A 22,330-nucleotide genomic window follows, 5' to 3' on the forward strand; every position below is an offset into this window, starting at 1 on the left:
GAGTTAATACCCACATAAAGACATATATTCTGGCCACGAAGATCACCAGAATAGCGGTGGGCAACGAGCTCTTCACCGGCGGGGACATAACAGAAATTTCCAAAATTGTACCATCCATGGTCAGCATTCATGGCACCCTAGTTCAACTAGGACTAGATCAGCAAATTCATGTTTCTAGTCCAAATTCTCTTGCAGTGCTGGAGGAATCGTACCCACCTTCGGCCGGAACTTTTAGGTCCGAGCTCGCCGGAAATCAGATTGTCTCAGATCCTCGCTGTCGCCATCTCACAGCCTCACCGTCTCAAACCTACCACCACAATTCGTCGCCATCACAGGTGACGGATAGGGGTTTGAATTAATTTGTTTTTTTTGTGGGGTTTTGATAGGGAGTTCAGATGGGGGTTCATCGGGAAACATGGGGGCGAGGGGCTTCGACGTGACAGTGACGCCGCCGCCGGCTGCGGTGGCGGAGGTGGAGGAAGGGGCGGCGGTGTCGTCCCTGAACAGTGCGGTGTCGTCGTTTCAGATGGATTTCTGCATTTATAGAGGCGGCGGATCAGATGGTGGTGGAAACAAGAGGGACTCATCGCAGGCGGCGGCGGGAAACGACGTCGTCGACGAGGACGAGAACGGCCTGACTAGGAAGAAACTCAGACTCTCCAAGGAAAAGTCGGCTTATCTCGAAGAAAGCTTCAAAGAACCCAATACTCTGAATCCCGTAAGTATTAATCAATTGGAATATCAAGTATATATATATATATATTTTTAATATAATATTTATTTAACTATATAGAAAAGGATATTTTAAAAATTTTAATAAAAATAGTAGCTGTTAATTTTCGTCGTTTCTGAAAAAGATGTAATTATAGCAAATTATAGGAAAGGTCAGTAAAAATTACCCTTTAAAAATAAGCAGTCTACTTGTGCCCCAAGAGGCCAACGACGTCGTTCATCCTTTAGTCGCCTCCTAGATCGTAAACTTAATCCAAATTATATATATATATATTCCATAGGTATTTTGCCAGTTCAAACGATTCAATCCTTCCAATCCAATTTATCAGCAAAGCAAAATTCAATCCACTTCCAAGCTATATCACGGTCTCGAGTTGCTTTAGCTTTAGACTTCTCAGACCCTCCAGACTCGAACCAACTTTAGGACATGGGATTGCCCGAAATCGTCGATGTTGCCCGCAATTATGCCGTCATGGTCAGAATTCAAGGCCCTGTGAGTAGTTTCTCTCTGTGCTTAGATACGTATATATATATACACACACACATGTACATAGGGTGTTTGTGTATGTGAGTACCTATGTAAGCTATGCTTGACTGCTTGCTAATCATTTACTGTCATTTAAGTTTTGGTAGTTGCTTTTGAATTACAAATTTTCATTGATATGCTTACTTATCATTTACTGATATTTAATTTGGGTTTATTTCAACTGGGTTATAATTTTTTCATTGATTTCAGGACCCAAAAGGTCTGAAGATGCGAAAACATGCTTTTCATCATTACAAGTGAGTGATAACTAAATTTTTTATCCAATATTATCTCTGTGGGAGTATGAGGATATGGTATTTGGCTTTCTCATGGACTTAATTGAGGTACCCATTGTTTGGTTTTGAATGTATAGCTCTGGCAAAACGACACTTTCATCATCTGGCATGTTATTGCCCGGTTCTTTTCGTTTTACTCCAAAGTCTCTCCAAATTGGAGGCGATGTTGATGGGAGGTCGTTGCCCGGTTTGGCATTGGTGGTGACTGTTGCATCTATTATTGAGCCATTTCTATCACCACAACATAGGGAGAACATTTCTCAGGTTGGAGCTATATATGTGCTTATGTATACATATGTATATGTCTATACAAATACATATATGTTTACTTATTAAAGATAAACCACATTTGAGCTACTATAATTTTGGTTTTGCTGTTTAACTTCTATTTGTCTATTTTCCTATCAATATCTTGCAGGCCAAACCCGAGTTGATCCCTGGTGTTCAGATTGATATAATGGTAGAGGTATAAGATACAACACATGATGTTCCAATTGTAATTTAATGTCTGATGAGCTTCATTTTATTGGGTTAGAGATGATGTTTGTGTTTTGGTCCATAGGGGAGGACAGAGGTGGAAGATGAAGCTAAAGTGTCAGAAAAGCAAGCTCCTTGTTGGTTATCTGCACAACTTTTAACATTGGTAGACATTTAGCTCCCCAATTTGTAGATTTGTCATTTAGCATGCGTGAGAACCTTTTATTTTCTATTTCTCTTGGTGTAATACATCAATGTTCATCTATTCATGCAGTAATTCTCTTGTGAGAATAAATCATTGTTATGTTAAATTTGATGCTTGCCTAAGGTATTATGCTTGTCTGTTTGTAATGGCGGTTATGTTACATTCTAGTGGGACCAGAAGGCTTTTGTTTATGCCTGTTTTTCATTGTCATTGCTTAAAATTAGTTGCACTTGAAAATTTTCTATATATGCTATATGGTTTATGATACTATGTATGATGTCCATTGTGAAGGTTGATGTTCCTGCATCGTCTATTGCTCTGCAATCACTAATTGAATCTTCTTCTAGCTCATTGGAGCATGGCTGGGAGGCTGGTTGGTCCTTAGCCTCATACAGTGATGGTCCTCAATCTTTTGTGGATGCTATTCGAACACAGGTATTTAGCCTTCAATAAACATCTCTATTTTGCTCTTTAAATGAAGAAAAATACTAATCATTCTAACAACTAATGCCATCATCAAATATTTGATGGCTTATAGTTATTTATCCCTCTAAGAAGTAATAATTTGGCTAAAAAATGTAAGGTAAAATAGTGGAATGTGCTTTGATCATGTTGAATAGTATGCTACTTCCATCCCGTCTCATATTTGGTCCTACAAAAGGAGAAATTATTTGCCACCCTTGCCCCGGGGGTACTACATTGTCGGTACCCCAGGTTACCCAATAATTTATCCTATGAAATAAAAGTGGATGTTAGATTAACTAACATGCCTAACAATTTTTTTCGGGAGGCACTGCAAATTTAATATGCCCATAAGAAAATTTATTTATTTATTTTTCATTGGCAAGTATAAGCAAATTTTCATGATAATGCAAGCGTTCTCTGGACTTTGAATACCATGATAGCTGATATCTTTGTGAAATCCTTTGCAGTATCTTATTATGGTCCATACTAGCTTGTCATGGTATTCTTTCTACCATAAGCTAGGCTGGTTTTATTTTTTATTTTTTAATTTAATTTAATTAATTTATTATTATTATTATTTTTTTGTGCTGTTGGATTTAAATTTTGGATAGATCTGATGTAATATAATTACACTCATCTTCTTTATATGGTACCTGCTACCTCCTGGGTTATGCATGCTAGGCTCCTTCCAGGTGCTGGCACATTCTAGAGCTTGTACAGGATAATAACCCATTCATGCGGGTCTGCTCTTTGATGTGGTATCTGGATGGAATCAGGTGGGGGGTCTGGTGTTATGGATGACAATGGGAAACTCTCATTTACTGAAGACATCCATTATTGATGTACTTAACTAAGCACCACTCACCATCTATGCATAGTGATCGGAATTATTTGTTGCTGAGTTCCTGTCTGCTTATACTTGTGATTTCGTGGCAGTGGTGTCTTACAGGTCATTTAATGAAAAACGGTGGGCTGTATTACAAGGCTAGCAGCAACCCGAATGCCAACATGCTTTGATAAAAGTAGAAATTTCTTTGGAAGTTCCATTGATGCTCCTGCTCTGTCAAAAGTTGATGTTTGCAAGGGTGAAAGCAAATTGTTACATAGGGTTTGTTTGGTCAAATGAAAAGTATACTGACAGTACAAAAACAATTGACATGATGAATCAAATTGGCTTGTCTCAGGTTATGATGCAAAATAGGGACAATTTCTAAATGTTATTAGTGTTAAGCATTGTAAGAAAGGAATCTGGCTTCATGATGATTTGAAAACGGACCACTACTTGTTAGACTTAGCAAACCAAGGCTATGGTTAATATGCTTACAAGCAGATTTAAACTTTTTTTTTTAATTTTTTTTTTCCTTAGGTGATGGAAACCCCATAAGAGATGGTAATCCCAAATGCATTTCAAACTTTAACATCGTAGGTGACCTTATTGTTTGTCAGGTAATACAAATTTCAATTGTTCTTTCAGGTTGAGCAATCTTCAGTGCATAATAAGAGGCACATGTTAGGAGGAGAATCAAACATTCCAAATCTTGTGAACTTGTCTACTACTAGAATCGCCCTTCTTGGAGTTTCCTCAATAATTGTCAAGGTATTTTCATTTTTTCATCTTCGTTATTAGCTTTCCACCATAGTGAATGATCTGTAGTATACCATGTATAACCGTATATTTCCGAGTTAGATTTACATTTTCTGCTTGTATTCTGTTTATGCATTTCAGTTGCTTATTCATGAGAATAACAGCTTATACAATTTTATTTAGGATCGGCCAAAATTAAATATATCTCCCTCAAACAAGAGGGGACATCTTCTTCTGGCAATGGGTTCTCCTTTTGGTGTCTTGTCTCCTCTACACTTTTTTAACAGGTATAGTTTCTGGTTATTTATTTATTTATTATTTATTATTTTTATTTTATTCTTCTTCTTCTTATATAGATAGAGGTTCAGTGCCAAAAGTTTTTGAAGTTTATGTATAGAATTATTAATAGGTGTCTTCAGGGAAATTGTTTCCTTCTGTTCCCTACTGCCCCTAGCTAGATGACTGCCTCTATCTCTCTATCTCTGTGTCTGTCTCTTTCTCTCTCTCCGCTTGATTTCTGGAACAATTGTCATACATGAGTGAGACTCAGACTCTTCCCCACTCTTTTCTGTCATTCCCTTGGTAAATGTTACTGAATTTAGTCCACAAACCGAGAATACTGATCTTTATAGAACTGAACAAGAGAAGAAAGTTGTAGTCATCTTATCTTTAAAGTCAAAATTAGTGGTAACAACCTTTTGCTGTTTGCTGATAACTTCTCCTGTTTGTGCTATCACCAAAAAAGTCGCATCTTGGTGTTAAATCTTTGATATTTTTGCTGATTGAAACAGTATATCAGTGGGATCTGTTGCCAACTGCTATCCATCTAGTTCTACCACTACGTCATTGTTGATGGCTGATATTCGGTGCCTTCCTGGTACAAGCATTCCCCTGATAGACATCCATGGTTCATTTAATACTATTGAATCTGATTGCATTCTGACACTAAATTTATCAGGGATGGAAGGTGGTCCAGTTTTTGGGGAACAATCTCAACTTATTGGTGTTCTGACAAAGCCGTTAAGGCAGAAGAGCAGTGGTGCTGAAATTCAGGTAACTCAGGAACATTTACCTTTCTCCATGCTTGCAGTAAGCCCTCTTATAACTACATGCATGGGGGGCACACATTTTATTTTAGTTTTAGAAATATCATTTATTAAAATTATTTTTTCTTCTCATCAGAAAACATTTTTTGTTTTTTGTCAGGCAAGTTGGGTTATATTAGAACTGGGAAAAAAGAAAAAAAGAGAGTATAATGGACATAAAAAGAAGCTCAAAAATTTTACTCGAAGAGGCAAGGAACCTTTCATAGCCTGGAAGGATAGGCGAACTAACCATTTAGAAATGCCTTCACCAACCTCAAGGCTAGGTAAGCACAACCAAAACAGTTTGACCAATCGCCCTGATATTCAATAAGATAGATGTTATGGCCCTCAACCTATCCCCATAAGGCTTATAGTAGGCCCATACTATTTTGTATTTGTTTTGTATACCTTTACAAATTACTGCATTATAAACAGAAATGAATGGAAAACCCCACTATTAAAACTGAATCCTCAAAGACTGCATATTGGAGAAAGCATGAGAAGTCAGAATTATATCTACACGCATTAAAAATAACCTTAATCATGTTGTCATTAGAAAATGTGGATACAGGGCTCCTTACTACACGGGGGATATAGTTGGCAGTTGGCACATTTTACCTCACCACATGGTGTTGAGGTGGCAGCTTACATGGCATTTCTACCTCTCCTACATGACACTCATTATGGCCCGTGTGTCTTTTAATTTGGGATGTAGTATCCTCCTAAGTAATGAGAATCACAGACTCTCTTTCTCTATGATCTGCATGACCTTGAGTAAATCACAGACTCTTTCTCTCTATGATCTGCATGACCTTGAGTCTATTGACTGGGTGGAGGTAATCTATTGCATATGGTAGGGGACGATAGATTGTACCAACACGTCCTCAACGGGCTTCTGCCAGCTTATCTATAATAGTTATTATTAATTTTATTACTCTCAGCATGTTTATTGACAGCTTATTTTATGATCCTTGTTAAGAATCTCATATGGGCCTGTCTTGCCATCAAGTTTTATTATTTCCCACACACTTACTATATTAGACCTCTCTGCGAACTCATAGGTTATATTTGATAGGATTATCTTATGTCTCTTCATCAGCTCGTCTATATTATGCCTTCTCTACAGGCTCATTATCTCTTATTAGATTTGTAGTTTGCAACGGGGGGCTTCCATGCGTACTTCTCTAATGGTGAATCTGTCTCTCTACATAATGGTGAACCTGTCTCTCTACAAACATTCTACGATCTTCTTACATTATCAACATGAATCTGGTTACAGACAAACCTCACTCCCTTCTTCACAGGAATATAAGGTTTCCAATAGGGCCTAGCCTTCTCCACATGTACTGCATGATATTGTGAGAAGCCTGTCTCCTCAGATAAGTCTCGTTGCGGCTGTAAAGATGGTGAGGAACTATTATCCTCATGATAAGCCTTGTTGCTAGGATTTTTAATCCTTAGATGGGTCTTGCTTCCTTCTCTACAATTATATACATTATTTAACGATAACTTCATTTCCTCATATAAGCCTTGCAGTGAGAACCTCTTCTTCTTGGATAAGCCTTGCTGCTCCAGAAACATATCTGAGCATCACAGCATCTTGATACACCTCATGTTCTGCCTCGGTTGGGTGTAGGACTCAGGAAGCTTTTATAGTTTGATGCATGACTATTGTCATGCCCACCTTGGACTACCACATATTAGACTACCTCTTAAGTTAAATGGATTTGGGTGCATGTGTTGGGTGCTGGTATGTGTTTAAAAGTGTTAGGTTTATTACTCAAACCCAAAAATACAAGGAAGTAAATGTTTATGTTATTTAATATTTTTCTCTTATTTCTTATGATAAAAGCTGTTTTCCAGTAACATAAAGTGTTCGACATAGTACTTTATTATGACAAAAAGATCATAAAATGATAGTTTTATGTATAATTATTTAACTTCAACATATTGCATATATTGTCTAGGTGCATGTCCATCTAGATGTGCTGGACCCATATCCAAGATTCGTGTGCTCTGATACAAGTGTCTCATGTACTTTGAAGAGTCCATGCAATATACACACCTCATCTATGTACGATTACCTCCCAAGGGATTACCTCCATGCCACCCTGTTGTTGCAACAACGATCCCTATAGTTGCAATCCCGACCTTACCATGTCTGATTAGATACGTACAGCTCATTAAAGACATGTGGCATAACCTCTTTAGACCACCACATCGCCATGAGCACGTCCTTGCTCTTATAAATTATAAATAGACCTCTGCCCTACATTTGCAGAAGACCTGAGAACTAGCTTTGACCCCGGTGCATTTGAGACATAAGGCTTGATCAGACTTCTCAAAACTTAAATTAACCCTTAGTAAGGCCCTGCATTGAGGAGTTTGTGGTGACCTTGACATTGCCATTTTTTTTTACCTTCCAAAAAAATACATTGCCATTTTGTCTCCCTTACAAATCAGTCTCATTCCACCTGGTATTTATGCTACATCGGTTGTGATACTTCCATCTCCACTCATCAACAAAACTAATAGAATGTAACTTTATGTAAATGTCATCTAAAGTACTTCTTGATTTTATTTTATTTTTCCAAACGGTAAGTACCTCTTGATTTCTTATAATTGAGGCTTATGTTAATTATCTATATTGGTGGATATTATATTAGCATGTATTTAACTAGAGATCCATTTGAAAGTATGTTTTTATATCCAACATATACCAATATACTCCAAAAATATGACTTACTAGTCATATTAAGTATTATTAGTAGTAGATACTGTAACTAAGTTCGCTGCTTGAAAAGAAATTAGATACTATGGGTTTTTAAATAATAGAATGTTAAAATTTCTCATATGTACTGCATTATGCAAAATGGTGACTTTGGATGACAGCTGGTGATTCCGTGGGAAGCCATTGCAACTGCTTGCAGTGACTTGCTGCAGGAGGAGCCTCAAAATGCATGGAAAGGGATCCATTATAACAGTGGAAAGTTAAATGCTGTAGGGAACACATCTCTATCTAACAGCCTTGGCTTTTATGGATTCACCAATCAGTTTCATGGGCATTGTGATTCCAGTTTCCCTCTACAGTCACCTGTTGAGAAGGCATTGGCTTCAATTTGTCTTGTAACTGTTGACAACGGAGTATGGGCATCCGGTGTTTTGCTCAACAACCAAGGTCTGATTCTTACAAATGCTCACTTGCTGGAGCCATGGAGGTTTGGGAAATTACCTCTAAGTGGTGTAAGATATGAAACCAAATCAGAGATATTTTCCCTCCCATCCGATCAATTTGCTCGTCCAGAGCATGAGGGAGTTGGTGCCCACCAGAGGAGTCAGGGTTTGATGACTGGAAGACTGAAGACTGCAGATTCTTCGGTAAATGATGACCGTGTCCAATATAAATTTAGTGTGACCAACAAAAGCCATAGGAGCATACGTGTTCGCTTGGATCATATGGACCCCTGGATATGGTGCAATGCTAGGGTATTGTATGTTTCTAAAGGTCCTTTGGACATTGCTCTATTGCAGCTTGACTTTGTTCCAGATAAGCTTTGCCCCATTGTTATGGACTTCAGATTCCCATCCCCAGGATCAAAGGCATTTGTCATTGGACATGGAATATTTGGACCAAGATGTGGTAAACATTTTGCTTAGCTTATATATATGTATATTCTTTTTCATAAGCCTGGGTATTCAATGGAAATGGGAACATTTCCTTGTTTTCTTTGCATGTAGAGGGCTATATATTTATATAACATGAAAAGTCATATTAATTTTTATCTACTCTAGTCTGGATGGATTGTTTCTATGAAATAACTTCATTCGAATCATTCTAGAGAATCAAGACCTTTATTGCTTGGACTTTTCTACTCAAGTACCCATTTGAAGAAGATTTAGACACTCGGTTAAAGATTTTATATTTTTATTTTGACATGACATCTTAAAGGTCTTATCCTCTTTCTTGTTTGTACTTTTCATAGTTGTTAAGATCCTTAAGAGAGTGACCTTCAAGTTTGTTAGCAAACAACATGATACTATTAGGTGCGTGTAGGCCATTAGCTTTGTCAATGTGGGGTATTGGGAGGGGTGGATTTGTTATTATTTCTGGCACAGAGTGGCTTCTCTGGAACTCAAAGCTCTATTTAACGCTTAGCAGTCAAAACTTCTTAAAAAATTAACCAAAATTTGTAATCGTCTTGATCCTACACTACTCGATATATTTTGTTTTGTAATATCATGATATCAGGGCATAAATTTTCTGAGCCATATAGTTAAGATAAGATATACAGCCTTGAACAAGGATTCCGTTTTGTAAACTTTGCTGAACCCGAAATTCTGTAGACCTGTCAAGTTCCAGCATCCACACCACTCCCATGGGACATGGTTCCAGAGGGGTTACTTTAAAGTAATAAAGTGCATTCCTATTCTTGCCTAGACAGCGTGCTGGCAGGGGAAGTACAATGGGAAAGAGATGGGACTGATTTTTATTTCCAATGGATTTCCAAATATGCCCAAACCATCATACTAGACCCAAGTCAACAAAAACTTGTCATAACTTTTTGGTGCAGTTACAGAAATCGTATTTCGCCATTATGCATTATCTAAGGTCATAACTTCAATTAAACCACACTCTATTGTATCTTTCTTATTATATCAACTGGTGGTATTTTTGGGTCTTGCTATTTTTATTTTTTATTTTATAATAAATAACACAATAATTTATTGCCAATTATATTTTGGTTTTATTTGGTGCTGAAATTCTTGCATCTGGTTTTCTTTTGAACTTTGCATCAGACTTTTCCCCATCTGCTTCCCTTGGTGCAGTAGCAAAAGTAGTTGAAGCCAAAATGCCTTCACCCCAGCAATCTAGTACACAAGAGAATGTAGGACATTTTCCAGCAATGCTTGAAACAACAGCAGCTGTCCATCCTGGTGGTAGTGGCGGTGCCGTTATTAATTCAGATGGTCATATGATTGGCCTTGTTACAAGGTATGATATTTGAAATTGTTCAGAAGAAAATCAAAATGATTGTTGATGTGATAGTATTCCTGCATTACATCATCTTAGTCAACCCTCAAATAATTGATTACAATGGGAGACATTAGATTTATTAATTAACAGATTTATGTATGGATTAGCAAAATTTAAAATAAAAATAAAAATTCATGCATACATAAAATGAAGAATACATAGTATTCACAATTTGTGAGGGACGTTCTAGCTATATTTGCAACAATACTTCCAACAGTTTCACAAACAATAAATATATCTCGTATAGTTACTAACTCTACTCTTAATATTCCTTTACTGATTGGTCGATATTTTCAATGGCTAAAACATGAAATATAGTAATATTTTTAGAATTTCTTATGTAGATTTTGTATTTATATGTACATTTCCAATTTACTCCCTCCGCCCCACAAAAAGTGTCCACCTTTCCATTTTTGGCTGTTGCAAAATAATTGTCGCAATTCAAAATTCAATGTACTATTTTTTTAATATTCCTAATTTACCCTTCTTGCCTTGAAGTTATAAAAGTAATGACCTCATGTGGACCCACCAAAGAAGAGTATATTTGGAAATTCATTCCCTACCACTATAATGAAAAAACATTAAAAACTACACTCTTTAAAACTTAGGTTCCCAAAAAGGTACACTTTTTGTGGGACAGAGGGAGTAGTAATTAATATAATACACTTTTCATTTTGTAATAGAATTATAAATTAACTACCAATCAAGTTGGTTCTTCCAGATGTCGTTTAGTACAATTATTGAGTTATTGAATAGTAATTACGAGAGGGTCAACTGTATTGTTGTCTATTTCTTTTGGCTGCTTCAGGGTCAGCACTTAGCAGGCTACTGATGAAGTTAGTTTTGAGCTTTTGGGGAGACTGGATTGTGATGATCACTAGGCCTTATCATCAAACAAGGATGGCCTCAACAAGCTACTGATAGGCTCACTCAGTCGCAACTGTATTACAACTGGGGCATATATAAACAATACTGAAATGAAATCAGCTCATTATGTTTACTCCATCGCCTCCCCCCTCCCTAAATTAGCATCTTGGCTATTCCATTACGAACACATGTGGGTTGGGAATGGAATTTGCATTTTTTTTTTCATTTCCCGTTGGCATCCAAATTCCTCAAAGGTGGAGTTATTTTATAAAAATGCATTAATTGTCTGGCCAAAAGGAAAAGGGAAAAGAAAAGATTGCATGTATCTTGGAGGTCAAGATAGTGTTTGTTCTCATTGTGCATTCTCACAGAGCCAAAGGAAGATACAACCACCACCACCACCACCACCAAAGCCTTTTTCCCAACTACTTGTGGTTGGTTACATGAATCCTATTTTTCCATTCCGCTCTATCCTAAGGCCAATGGTCTCAATCAAATCATATGTTATCATAACCTTTGTATTACCCTCGATGCGGACTATGTCATTCTTCCTAACTTGTGCACTTAAAGGTCTTCTGTGCACGTGTCCAAACCATCTTAACCGAATTTTCTCATTTTATCTGCAATTGGTGCTACTCCAACTATCTCACGAATGTAATTATTTCTATTTCTATAAAGATCTGAAAAGAAAGGAAGATAACAATTTGAGAGTACCAGATATGGTAGTAGAATAAACAAATAAACCTTTCGAATTATGTAGATATAATCAATTTCGGGCCCTATCCTGCAAGCTGAATGCTGCATTTATTAAAAATTGCAACTACCGTTTCAAATGGAAAAGACTGGATTTGCTAGATTTACTACCTGAACAGTGGATTTTGGGGATTGCATGAAAGGTATAAAAAATGAGACAAGTGGGCTTATTTGACACCTTTACTTTCTGCAAGTTGAGAAGGGAGACACGTGTTGGTGTCCTTTCCGTGCCAAATCACATCAAATCACATTGTGGTTTCAAAGGGTTGTTTCCGCCATTTTCATAAAGCACGTGTTAATGTAACAAGAGATGCTCTCTTCCCCTCCTATGTTGGCTGCACTGTTATTGATGATTAATTGGTTTATGATATTTAACTTAAAGAGGTGCTGCTGGAGATGCGAAAGTCATCTCATTTGTCTTTATTTATTATTCTAATATGAACTTGCTGCTGCCAATTCCCACAATCCGTGTAATGTTTCTTATAATACTTTGAGTCATATGATTGTGGTACCTAAATTGGTCTGTGACGCTACTTTGATCTGTATTATGCTATTAGAGAATCACATCATGTTTCTTTTCTAAGACAAGTAGCATCATACTCCAGTATAACTTCTATGCAGGGAGCAATGTTGATATTATAGAACTACATGATGTTTCTTGTACCACAGTACATGCTATGATCAAATTATTTTTTAAAAAGAAAACAAAAATTATGCTAAGACAGAATCATATGATGTTTCTTTTGTTATTATTCATTTAATATTTTCCTTTTTGAAAATTCGAATGCTGCTGTTAATCTATATAAATTGTTTAATGCTTGCAGATTGAACTTCATAGTTAATGACATGATTTCTTGATACAGCAATGCAAAACACGGTGGAGGGGCTGTGATACCACATTTGAACTTCAGCATTCCATGTGCAGCTCTGGAGCCTATCTTCAAGTTCTCAACAGGTTATCTAGCCATATTTGTGTTTTGGATACTAATGAAGCAAAAGGTTGATAAAAATTGGAGATGAATAACTTTGAATCCACTAAGTTCTAAAAAAAACGAATTATCATCTGGTTTTGATGAATAATGATTGCTGAACCTGCACCTATTATTTTTATAAGGAATATAATCCTAAAAACAGCCCATTTGGCACTCTCTCTAAAAATCACAAAAAAATAAGGATGAGATCCTAATCACTAAACTAAAATAAATACCAAATATCATTTCAATCCTTGTCCATTTTGATCTTTAACAAAAATCCAAAAAAAAAAATGATAGCTCTCCTATAGGACAGATAAACGCAATGAGAGGGCCTGAAATGACGAAAATGATACGAACATAACTGGTGAGTATAGATGGTTGGGCTGTTTTCTATCGTGAATGGGTCTCTTAGGTCAAACTGGGCTCATTGAAACTGCACCAGAAACTGAGCCGCGTCGTTTGGGTTTTTGGCATCCAAACAGCCCATATAGGCTTTGGCAATTTCTACATCAGATATGACGTGAGCAATTGAATGGTTTTAATTTGTTTTCCATATGATTTCGATGCTCTAATTCAATTGCCTACAACATATGTTTAATTACTTACCACAAGGAACTGCAATGTGCCCCGCATATGAGAAATTTGGGTTGAAAAGCATATGTTGTAAAGCAAAAAGTAAAATGATTATTGTATATATATATATAAAAAATTGATCTTTCTGATTCCATGGGATTTCTCTGTATCCTGGTTTTTCTGAATGAATTTGCTTGAAGTATCCAGCGAGGTATGCTATTTGAATGTACTGATTGTGTGCTTTTATTCCGACAGACATGCAGGATTTATCACTCTTAGAAGATCTGGACAAACCTAATGAACACCTTGCTTCAGTATGGGCATTGGTGCCACCATTATTTCCGAAGCCAGGTCCTTTTTTGCCTAATCTGCCAGAGTCACTACCAGGAGATAACAACACTGAAGGGAAGGGTTCGCGATTTGCAAAATTTATAGCCGAAAGACATGAGATGCTGAAAAGGACAGCTCAACTTGGCAACGTGGAAAGAATTTCTTCCAAGTTTATTCCCAGTAAGTTATGACCATCCAGCAATTCCCTTATGAACAAATAAGAAGGGTATCACCAGCAACTGGGATTTTGTTTCAAAGCCCTTCTATATTGGAATATCTCTGAAGTGACTTTACATAGGAAAAAAGAATAAATAGTCAAAAAGATCGAGTTCTTTGAATTGAAAGTTGTAGTTTTATTATGGTTGTAACATAACTGTAATTGTTCTATGGAAACGCCATTAATTCAATTTCTTCCAATTCCATTTGAAGTCATGATTCAACATTCCATGATTGTGATATTATGAAAAAAGAAAAAAGAAATGGAGCTACAAAAGCAAAATCTCATTTACAAGCCGTAATATTCCAAATATTGAGGGTATGTGTCACAAGTCCTTCGATGAATCTAGGGCCATTTATTTGTTGTCATGGTGCCTGACGCTATCTTGATCCATGGTAGTATTGCTTTAGCTTAAACCACAAGGATATGCTTGAAATTAGGAAGTGGTCTATTTTTCCATGGGAGAGACCTTTTTGCTAAATCAGAGTAATTATTGCTTGATATAATAGTAAAGATTAATGCTTACAAAATATAAACAGTAACCCAATTGCATATGAATCCGATAATTGCTTTTTACATGGGGCTTTCTTCTGTTAGGCCTGTCTCCAATTTGAGTATATAATTTAAAAGATATCTCCAGCCACAAGGGTTCTTGTGCACTGGGATCAAAATTTTTATTTTTATTTTATTTTTCACCTTTTATTGATCAACTGAAAAAAGGATTGGGCTCGTTTTTGTATATGATTTAAATCAAATATAGGAACCTGAAGACAATTTCCTTTAGATGTTTATATGTATGATGACATGATTGAATCTTCGTCAGTAAAGGGTCCTTCCTGGAGGACTATGGCCCCTAGTGGTAGCTGTTGAAGGTAAATGTCATCTTCTTTCAGGTTTGTAAATGATTAATTACTTTGTAAAGCAACCTATACCAAATTTTGAAGCATTTGATCTGCATTTGCAATCTTGAACATCCTTGTCGAGACCTCCTTTTTCTTGTTTATCGGAGTATCTTCTATAACATGTTCAGTGGAAGGCAACAAAAGTATTAAGAGGTCTGGTTGCTTCGTTTTGCAAACATAGTGAAAGAAATATATATGATTCGAATTATATAAGAGGTGCCTACATGAACTATTGGCATGTATGAAAAACCTATGATGATGTTCTTGTTGCATGGATGAAGGCACAGGCACACGTGAAAGGTGATGTTCTTGATGGCACGGCACTTGGTGCATTTGCATTTTCTATCTCAACTCCACTTTAACAATCGAAGGCTAAATACAGTTAATGGAAGAAGCTTCAATGGCTCTCTGTAGATTTCTGGTATGTATGTTCTTACTTTTTCCTTTTTTTGCTTTTTTTTTTTTGGATAGTTCTAGTTAATTAATATGATGTTCTTTTTCATATCTTACATATATATATATATATATATATTTTCATATCTTACATTAATCCTGGATGTTGTCATTCCTATTAGTCATTATGCTCATGTGACTCATTCTGCCTGAGATCATGGAAAAGGGGGAGGGTTGCTTCCAAAAGAAAAATCAAAGATCTATACTTTTCATTGGTAAATAAATAGTTTATGATTATGCCGAAAGAATGTTACTAAGCAATCAAGAATTATTAGACAAATACCTCACACATTGTGCAGATAAGAGACTAGAAAACTAGATAGTTTGAAGGCAACTAATACAAATATATATACATGTGTGTGTATATATAGAAGTAATTCAAGTAATACAAGCTTTATCTAGGAAAAAAAGTTAATAAGGAGAAAGTAGACAAATCCCTACTATCTGCCAGTTATGTACTATTGAACAACTGCAGAGAGGTTATGGAAGAGCAGCACTCGTGGACTTGGTGAGCAACTTGAGGAGATCAATCGAACCCTTTGCTAAAACCAGATTTTTAGTTTCCGACCTCGAGATAAAATTTAACTTCTAAGAAGAATGAAATGGCGAGTGAGTCAGTGACAGAGACAAAGGATTGCATATGGATTGAACAAGAATTACTACCATATAGAGTACCAAAGGGAATACACAGCTACCAACAGTACACTGCACCAAAATTGATGGCCACAGAGCTGTTAGGCTTTATGGTTCGAAATACGTTATACATATATGAAAGATCAACAATAAATATTCTAAAAATTTGACAGAAGAGAGAGAGCATCCTAGTGATCACAATGTTAAATCATTGATTTGCCTTAATTTTATTGAGGGTTAATATATCCCCTTTTCAGCTTGATCCTTCTCCTTGATATTCATATGAGCTTTTGCGGCGACGCTCATTGTGTCCAGCCAAACGCATGCGGCAGCTTCTTTTAGCTTCATCAAACTCTTTCAGTTCATGAAACCTGCAGAATGTCAGAAGGGTGAACTGAAGGTATGTACGAGGTTCTCTCTCTTGTTCTAATTCTTTGTCTAAGTCAGTATGATAACTACTTAACTAATGTGCTTAACCAATATAAATCTAAATAAAACTATATTGACAGAGATTGAGATAGAAGTTTAGAATCAGATTTCATTTGGTGTACCACTTAGAAGTATTAATCTGTGCAGAAAATGGTTTCACCATAATGATTTTGTGACCTTTAAAAGCACAAACCACACATCTCACTGTAATTTAAACATAATCTTCTAGCTGCAACTAACAAAATTTCAATTCAAATGCTATTACACAAAAGTAAAATTTAAATGTTATGTAAAATGTTATTATCATTTTATTTCCATGAGACGTCTGACAAAAGGTCTTGTTATAAGTAGGCACTACTTTTGGAGTTATCCATATTATGTTGTGATATGCTTTTGCTATTTTGGGGAGAATTAGGCAAATGTTGGGGAAAAAAAATAATAACTGTAGTTCCCTGTGTGTAATGCATTAAGTGAATCTTTCATCTAACAATAAATATTAATGAGATAAATATAAATTATTCCTTCCCTGTGTGTAATGCATCAAAAGATATTAATAGTTGATCTAGATAGATGAATCAATTAGTCCGACATCGAACAACCTAAGCCTCTTTTTTCCAACAATTTAGGGTTGGCTACACGAATCTTAAATTTTTATTCCGCTCAAATAAATTGTTCCTTTTCATAATTATTTATATTTCCCTCTATTACGCGTGCGCGCAGTATGAAAGAATTTCTAAAAAAAAAACATTTAGAATCAAAATCCATTGTCCCTTAGCCAAAAAAACATTATATACTTTATTGAAGGATTACTGCTTTAACAGACAAGTTCAATTAGCACACATCCTTTTAATTCAACGCAAACTAAGTAACCATATAATTAAGGCAGCTCTAGAGCTCCGAAAAATTTATAGCCAGATAATTCAAGTAGAGGGATACAAGCTAGAAATGACAAATAGGGTTTCCCAACCTGCTGCATTGCTGACAGAAACGCTGCTGGAGTCCGGCAACGACAACAACTGGGGCCTTGGCATGAAGCTCACAGACCTTGTGCCGGCGATGGTACTTCCTGGCATCAGTCATATCTGCAATGCAGTTCTCCACCTGGCAACAAGGCTGTGCTGATCCTCCTCCACTGGATCCTTTCTTTCCAGATGAAGTCGATTTACTATTGTCATCCTCTCTAAACTCCAACCCTAAATCATCATCTTCCTCCTCCTCTTCCGTCTGTACTTTATCTTCCTTCATTCTATATATCTTTCTCATCTTCCCTTGAGCTTTGCTTGCTTCCATTTCTTGGTACAAGAGAATAAAATGAAAATTGAGAATAGTATAGACAAGAAGAAAGTTAAACTTTGCCAAGGGTTGTGAAAAAGAAGTGTTTGAGGACCACAAGTTCCATTCCTTTTTCTTGAGTGTAATGGAGGTAAGAAGCTAGGTTTAGAGTAGACTAATTATTTGATATATAGGTGTAAAGGTGCATGGTACAAGAGGAGCAATACTTTATATCTCCATCCTATTAACATTAATTTGGAGGATGAGTGTTGGTGCCCTGGCGAGGCCAAACTACAAGTGGATGCATGTGTTTGCTTGACTTTTCAAAAAAAAAGAAAAAAAAAAAACATTAATAATGCTATATATATATATATATGAATGATAATAATACATACTGTAGCTACTCTTATCTTTATCTACAACTTTAGCATTTCATTGCATGATAAAATTAATTTGCATGAATGTATAGTATAGTAGAGAGAGTTGCTATAAGAAAGCCATACTAACAGGAATATTCCTTAGTGGCCTATACCATCTATTTCAAAAGCCATTCATATGAGAGTCTATGACCCAATTGAGGACCATCACATCTAATTTAGAACTATGACCATTCTGTATTTGTGAACCACATGCCCCACCAATTTCATTTCTCTTCAAATTCAGTATGATTTATATGCAATATTGCAGAGAAGACACTGTCTATTCACATGCACATACACACACATATGACAATTGAAAGTCCTTTCTTGAGAGAGACGATTCTTGTATTTTTAGGTGCATGATTGGAGAGTTAAAGGTGAGGGCCTGCATGGTCCAATTATTTAACAAATTGGACCACTCATGCTTTGACACGTGTCGGACGTGGTACAACTGTCCACTATTGTAGGGTGTGTCCTAGCACAATTTTTTTTTCAATTTTTTTTTTTTTTTTTCTCTTAATTGGTACTCACACATATGTCTCCACCAAGACTCGAACCCCTGACCTCCCTTTGAAAAATAGAAACTTAATCTCAATAAGCCACTGGCCTATTGGTAAATTTGTTTGCATTCCATTTGTTCTCACAATGAATTTAGTCTCCACTCAATTAGTACTCATTTTACCTACAAATCATGAGTGTAATCACCAATTTGAAAAATCAGATGTGAACATTTTTCATTTTTAAAAGTGCGGTGAACTAGTGATATTACGAAATAAAAAGCTAAAGGGACAAATATCATAAATTCATATATATGTAATTTATATTTATATTTTCATATACCTATAAATTAATAAATTTGAATTTTCATATGACTTTAATTTCTTTACAATTAATGAATTTTGTTGTTGTTGTATTGACCCTCGATGTCTGCATGACTCTACTGTTCTAGAACTAGTTACACTTGTATAGAAATGTATATACTTCTATAGCATAGTTTGGAGTTCTCTAATGATTTGAAAATATTTTAGCTATTTTTTTTTTTTTTTTTTTGAGGTATTCTAGAAACTAATTTTCCTAGCATTAAATCTAGAAACATGTGTATATTTATTGTAAAGAGCTTATCCTATATAAATTGGGTGGGAGCTCATTTACTTGCATGTCTTATAAACTACACCTCTATTATCACATCATGAATAAAAGATAACAAAATATACATAAATACTTGTACATCAATGTCATATTTCTCAATACTGATATTTTTCAACTTCTCAACTAACTTTGGCCCGTTGATGCTGTTATATTTTCTAAAAAGCTTGTGGATTCCTATTTGTTTCTAATTCTTTCCCTTTCTTTCATCCCTCCTCCTTTACCTACATTTATTTAGGTTTAGGGATAGCGTTTATTTATGCATGAAATAACTAAGTTTAGAATGTCACCAACAAAAACCTGCACTTGAAAATAAAATATTTTGAATTTTTTCGAATATGAAATTTTCTAGTCCAAATGTATCTTGACATTACCACAAATCTTCTCTTATATCAAATTTTGATTCGTGCAAAATTATAAAATCAAATAAAATATAAAACAGTAATATTAGCACAATTTATTGAATTCAAAAGAATAAAATCAAATAGAATATGTAACGGTCATTTGAGCACTTGCGTAATTGAGTAGAACCACCTCTTCAAATCTGACTCCGAGACCGTCTCCTTAATAGTTTATAGTTATTCGTGATTTTTGGAAAGGTCTTGATTTCAACCACGGTTAGCAATCTTTTGGCCAAAAATCAAATTATACACATTGATTATAAATATCATTATTAGTGCAAAATTCTAAATTAATCTTTGATCTTAGGATGGATACACATACAATTGTAAATAACAGAAAAATTGAAGAAGAAGAAGAATAACATTTGTCTTATTTGACTGTGTTGCCATTGAGCATGCTCCAAAGTTCTCATGGGCCAGACTATTTATGCGGGATGTCCACAAAAAGAACCTAAGTGGAGTCAGGCTTTTAAGGTCATATATAACCTCTGATTAACTGCTATATCCATTATATTCCTAATTTTCAAATCTACCAAGAAATAGAACATGCAAGGCTAAACAATTTGGTAGATGCTGGAACACCACTTCATTTTATTACTCAAACATTCCCAACTTTGATATCAAGCACCATCACAACTGTCAACATTTAGCTCAAGTGGTGTGCATCTAAAACTAAAACTTTCACTCTGATTTTAATTTTCACTTTTCTCCAAAAGTAAAATTATGATTTTACTTTTTTAGATGAAATAAAAAATAAAATGATGTTTAATAATTTATTCTGCTTTCAATATTTTGAAAGCTAAAAATTAGAAAGTAAGTTCAATAATTATGATTTTAATTTTGTTTTCTAAATTCATCCCTAATTCACCATCTCTCTCAATCTCCATCTATGCCTATGTCGTTGCGGCCGTCGCCACCACACCACCCTGCAACAACAACAATGGCAGCCCCGACACCACAACAGTCCCCACCTCCTCAACCGCCACCACCACAGTCCCCACCTCCTCAACCACCACCACCACAGTCATTCACAGCCCCACCACCACCGTAGGACTGTGGGAGGAAGTGGCAATGGCTACAATGGGAGGAGGTGGCAGTAGTGGTGGCCATGCTGGGGAGGAGCGGTGTTGGTGGAGGCGACGGTGAATTGGTGATACAATAATTTTGGGAATTTTTATTTTATTATATAAAGATTAGAGAAGTAGTTCCTATGAACCATGTAGGAAAGTAACGAATATTTACTTTCTTTTTCCTTCATTAAACGTGAAAGTACTTTTAAAAAAATAAAAAATAAAATTATATTAATAAACATAATTTTTATTTTTACTTTACAGAAATTGACAGTAAAAAACATAAATTATTCGTGAAGTAAGTAGAAAGGAAAAGAAACGGAAAAGAAAATTAATTTTGGGAGTTTGGTTACCTTGGAAAGGGAAAATTTTTGGGAAAGTGGGATTCCCACCTCGATAAATTTTTCCAAAATATTTTCCCGCATAAAACATAGGAAAGTTTACTTTCTCGCACCAAACTATCATTTTATTTCCAAAATTTCTATTATGCCTAGTTGTTTCTCCCTTTTTTTTTTTCACTGGTTATTAAATTCAGACTTAGAAAATATTCCAACAACTACTTTTAATTTTTATCAATATCTCAATAGAAATATGGGAAGAGATTAATTTGAGTCTATCATATTATTTAAATGACATAACAATTTCACATGGATGAAAATCCATATAATATTTATTTTCTACTATCTATACAGTTTTGAACTGAATTGAGTTTTATACTGTGTGATTTTTGCAAAGAAAAATTTGCATAGAAGTGGTTCATATTTATAAAAAATATGAAAGGGGACTAATAAATTATGTATGAACCATAAAATTATTATGCATCATTATAAAATATGTTACTTTTGCATGACAATTTTTATCCTAGAGTTGCATTTAATGTTTCTTTAAGGAGGCTTAAAAAAAATATATTTAATAATTCAATAAAATATGAGTATATTATCATAAATGAACTATATTCTACATATAAATATAAATAATTGTTATTGAAAACACAAAATAAAAAAATCTAGCAACTAAAATGCAGTCCTCCTAGTTTTTCTAATTTTAATATGAATAATAATAATAATAATTATTATTATTATTATTATTAATCCACTATTTTATGATAAAACATGAGTATGTTATGATAAATGAATTATATTCTACATATAAATATAAATAATTATTATTGAAAACAGAAAATAAAAAGAATTTGACAACTAAAATGTAGTTCTCCTTAGTTTGTCTAATTTAAATATGAATATAAATAATAATAATAATAATAATAATAATTATTATTATTAATCCATTATTTTACTATTTAATTGCTAAAAATTAATATAAATAATTGGATATAAAGATGATTCATCCAACACAAAATTAATTTATTTTTCAATATTTGAAATCATGAGGGTAGTTTTGGTAAATAAATTATTTTCTTTTCCCTTTCATGCTATCCAAACTAATAAAATAATATTTTCCCACAACTTTCTCGAAAAATTTTCT

The 22,330-nt window shown here is 35.0% G+C and overlaps 2 protein-coding genes across 5 annotated transcripts; one reads left to right on the forward strand and one right to left on the reverse strand.

Annotated features, from left to right (window-relative positions):
- Nucleotides 1-947: 947 nt before the first annotated feature.
- Nucleotides 948-14,331, forward strand: LOC132305270 (glyoxysomal processing protease, glyoxysomal). Of its 4 annotated transcripts, XM_059802942.1 has the most exons (15): nucleotides 959-1,225; nucleotides 1,469-1,515; nucleotides 1,632-1,818; nucleotides 1,973-2,020; nucleotides 2,117-2,197; nucleotides 2,528-2,671; nucleotides 4,176-4,298; nucleotides 4,470-4,573; nucleotides 5,078-5,163; nucleotides 5,245-5,339; nucleotides 5,493-5,655; nucleotides 8,376-9,011; nucleotides 10,169-10,364; nucleotides 12,890-12,981; nucleotides 13,829-14,331. In XM_059802942.1, exons 1-15 carry the CDS (start codon nucleotides 1,160-1,162, stop codon nucleotides 14,092-14,094), a joined length of 2,334 nt encoding a protein of 777 aa, XP_059658925.1. In that variant the 5' UTR covers nucleotides 959-1,159; the 3' UTR covers nucleotides 14,095-14,331. The 4 variants fall into 4 exon arrangements, with proteins under 4 accessions (XP_059658931.1, XP_059658925.1, XP_059658927.1 ...); XM_059802948.1 differs by lacking the exon at nucleotides 13,829-14,331 and having other exon boundaries at nucleotides 948-1,225; nucleotides 12,851-12,981; XM_059802944.1 differs by lacking the exon at nucleotides 5,493-5,655 and having other exon boundaries at nucleotides 963-1,225; nucleotides 8,264-9,011.
- Nucleotides 14,332-16,116: 1,785 nt separating this feature from the next.
- Nucleotides 16,117-18,023, reverse strand: LOC132305291 (squamosa promoter-binding protein 1-like). The gene is made up of 2 exons (XM_059802959.1): nucleotides 17,505-18,023; nucleotides 16,117-16,479 (listed from the first exon to the last, which is right to left on the reverse strand). The coding sequence occupies exons 1-2, from the start codon at nucleotides 17,825-17,827 to the stop codon at nucleotides 16,362-16,364; spliced, it is 441 nt and encodes a 146-aa protein (XP_059658942.1). The 5' UTR covers nucleotides 17,828-18,023; the 3' UTR covers nucleotides 16,117-16,361.
- Nucleotides 18,024-22,330: the final 4,307 nt, after the last annotated feature.

This window comes from Cornus florida, unplaced genomic scaffold (assembly GCF_030987335.1).
Source record: "Cornus florida cultivar Cherokee Brave unplaced genomic scaffold, ASM3098733v1 CherokeeBrave_3.0.0_Hap2_Chr01, whole genome shotgun sequence".
Lineage (NCBI taxonomy): Eukaryota > Viridiplantae > Streptophyta > Magnoliopsida > Cornales > Cornaceae > Cornus > Cornus florida.

Coding starts and splice junctions, on each gene's coding strand:
- LOC132305270 (XM_059802942.1), top strand. CDS start 1,160: ATGGGATTGCCCGAAATCGTCGATGTTGCCCGCAATTATGCCGTCATG. Junction 2,198..2,527: donor CTGCACAACTTTTAACATTG/GTAGACATTTAG, acceptor TCCATTGTGAAG/GTTGATGTTCCTGCATCGTC. Junction 9,012..10,168: donor AATATTTGGACCAAGATGTG/GTAAACATTTTG, acceptor ACTTTGCATCAG/ACTTTTCCCCATCTGCTTCC.
- LOC132305291 (XM_059802959.1), bottom strand. CDS start 17,827: ATGGAAGCAAGCAAAGCTCAAGGGAAGATGAGAAAGATATATAGAATG. Junction 16,480..17,504: donor TTCTGTCAGCAATGCAGCAG/GTTGGGAAACCC, acceptor GACATTCTGCAG/GTTTCATGAACTGAAAGAGT.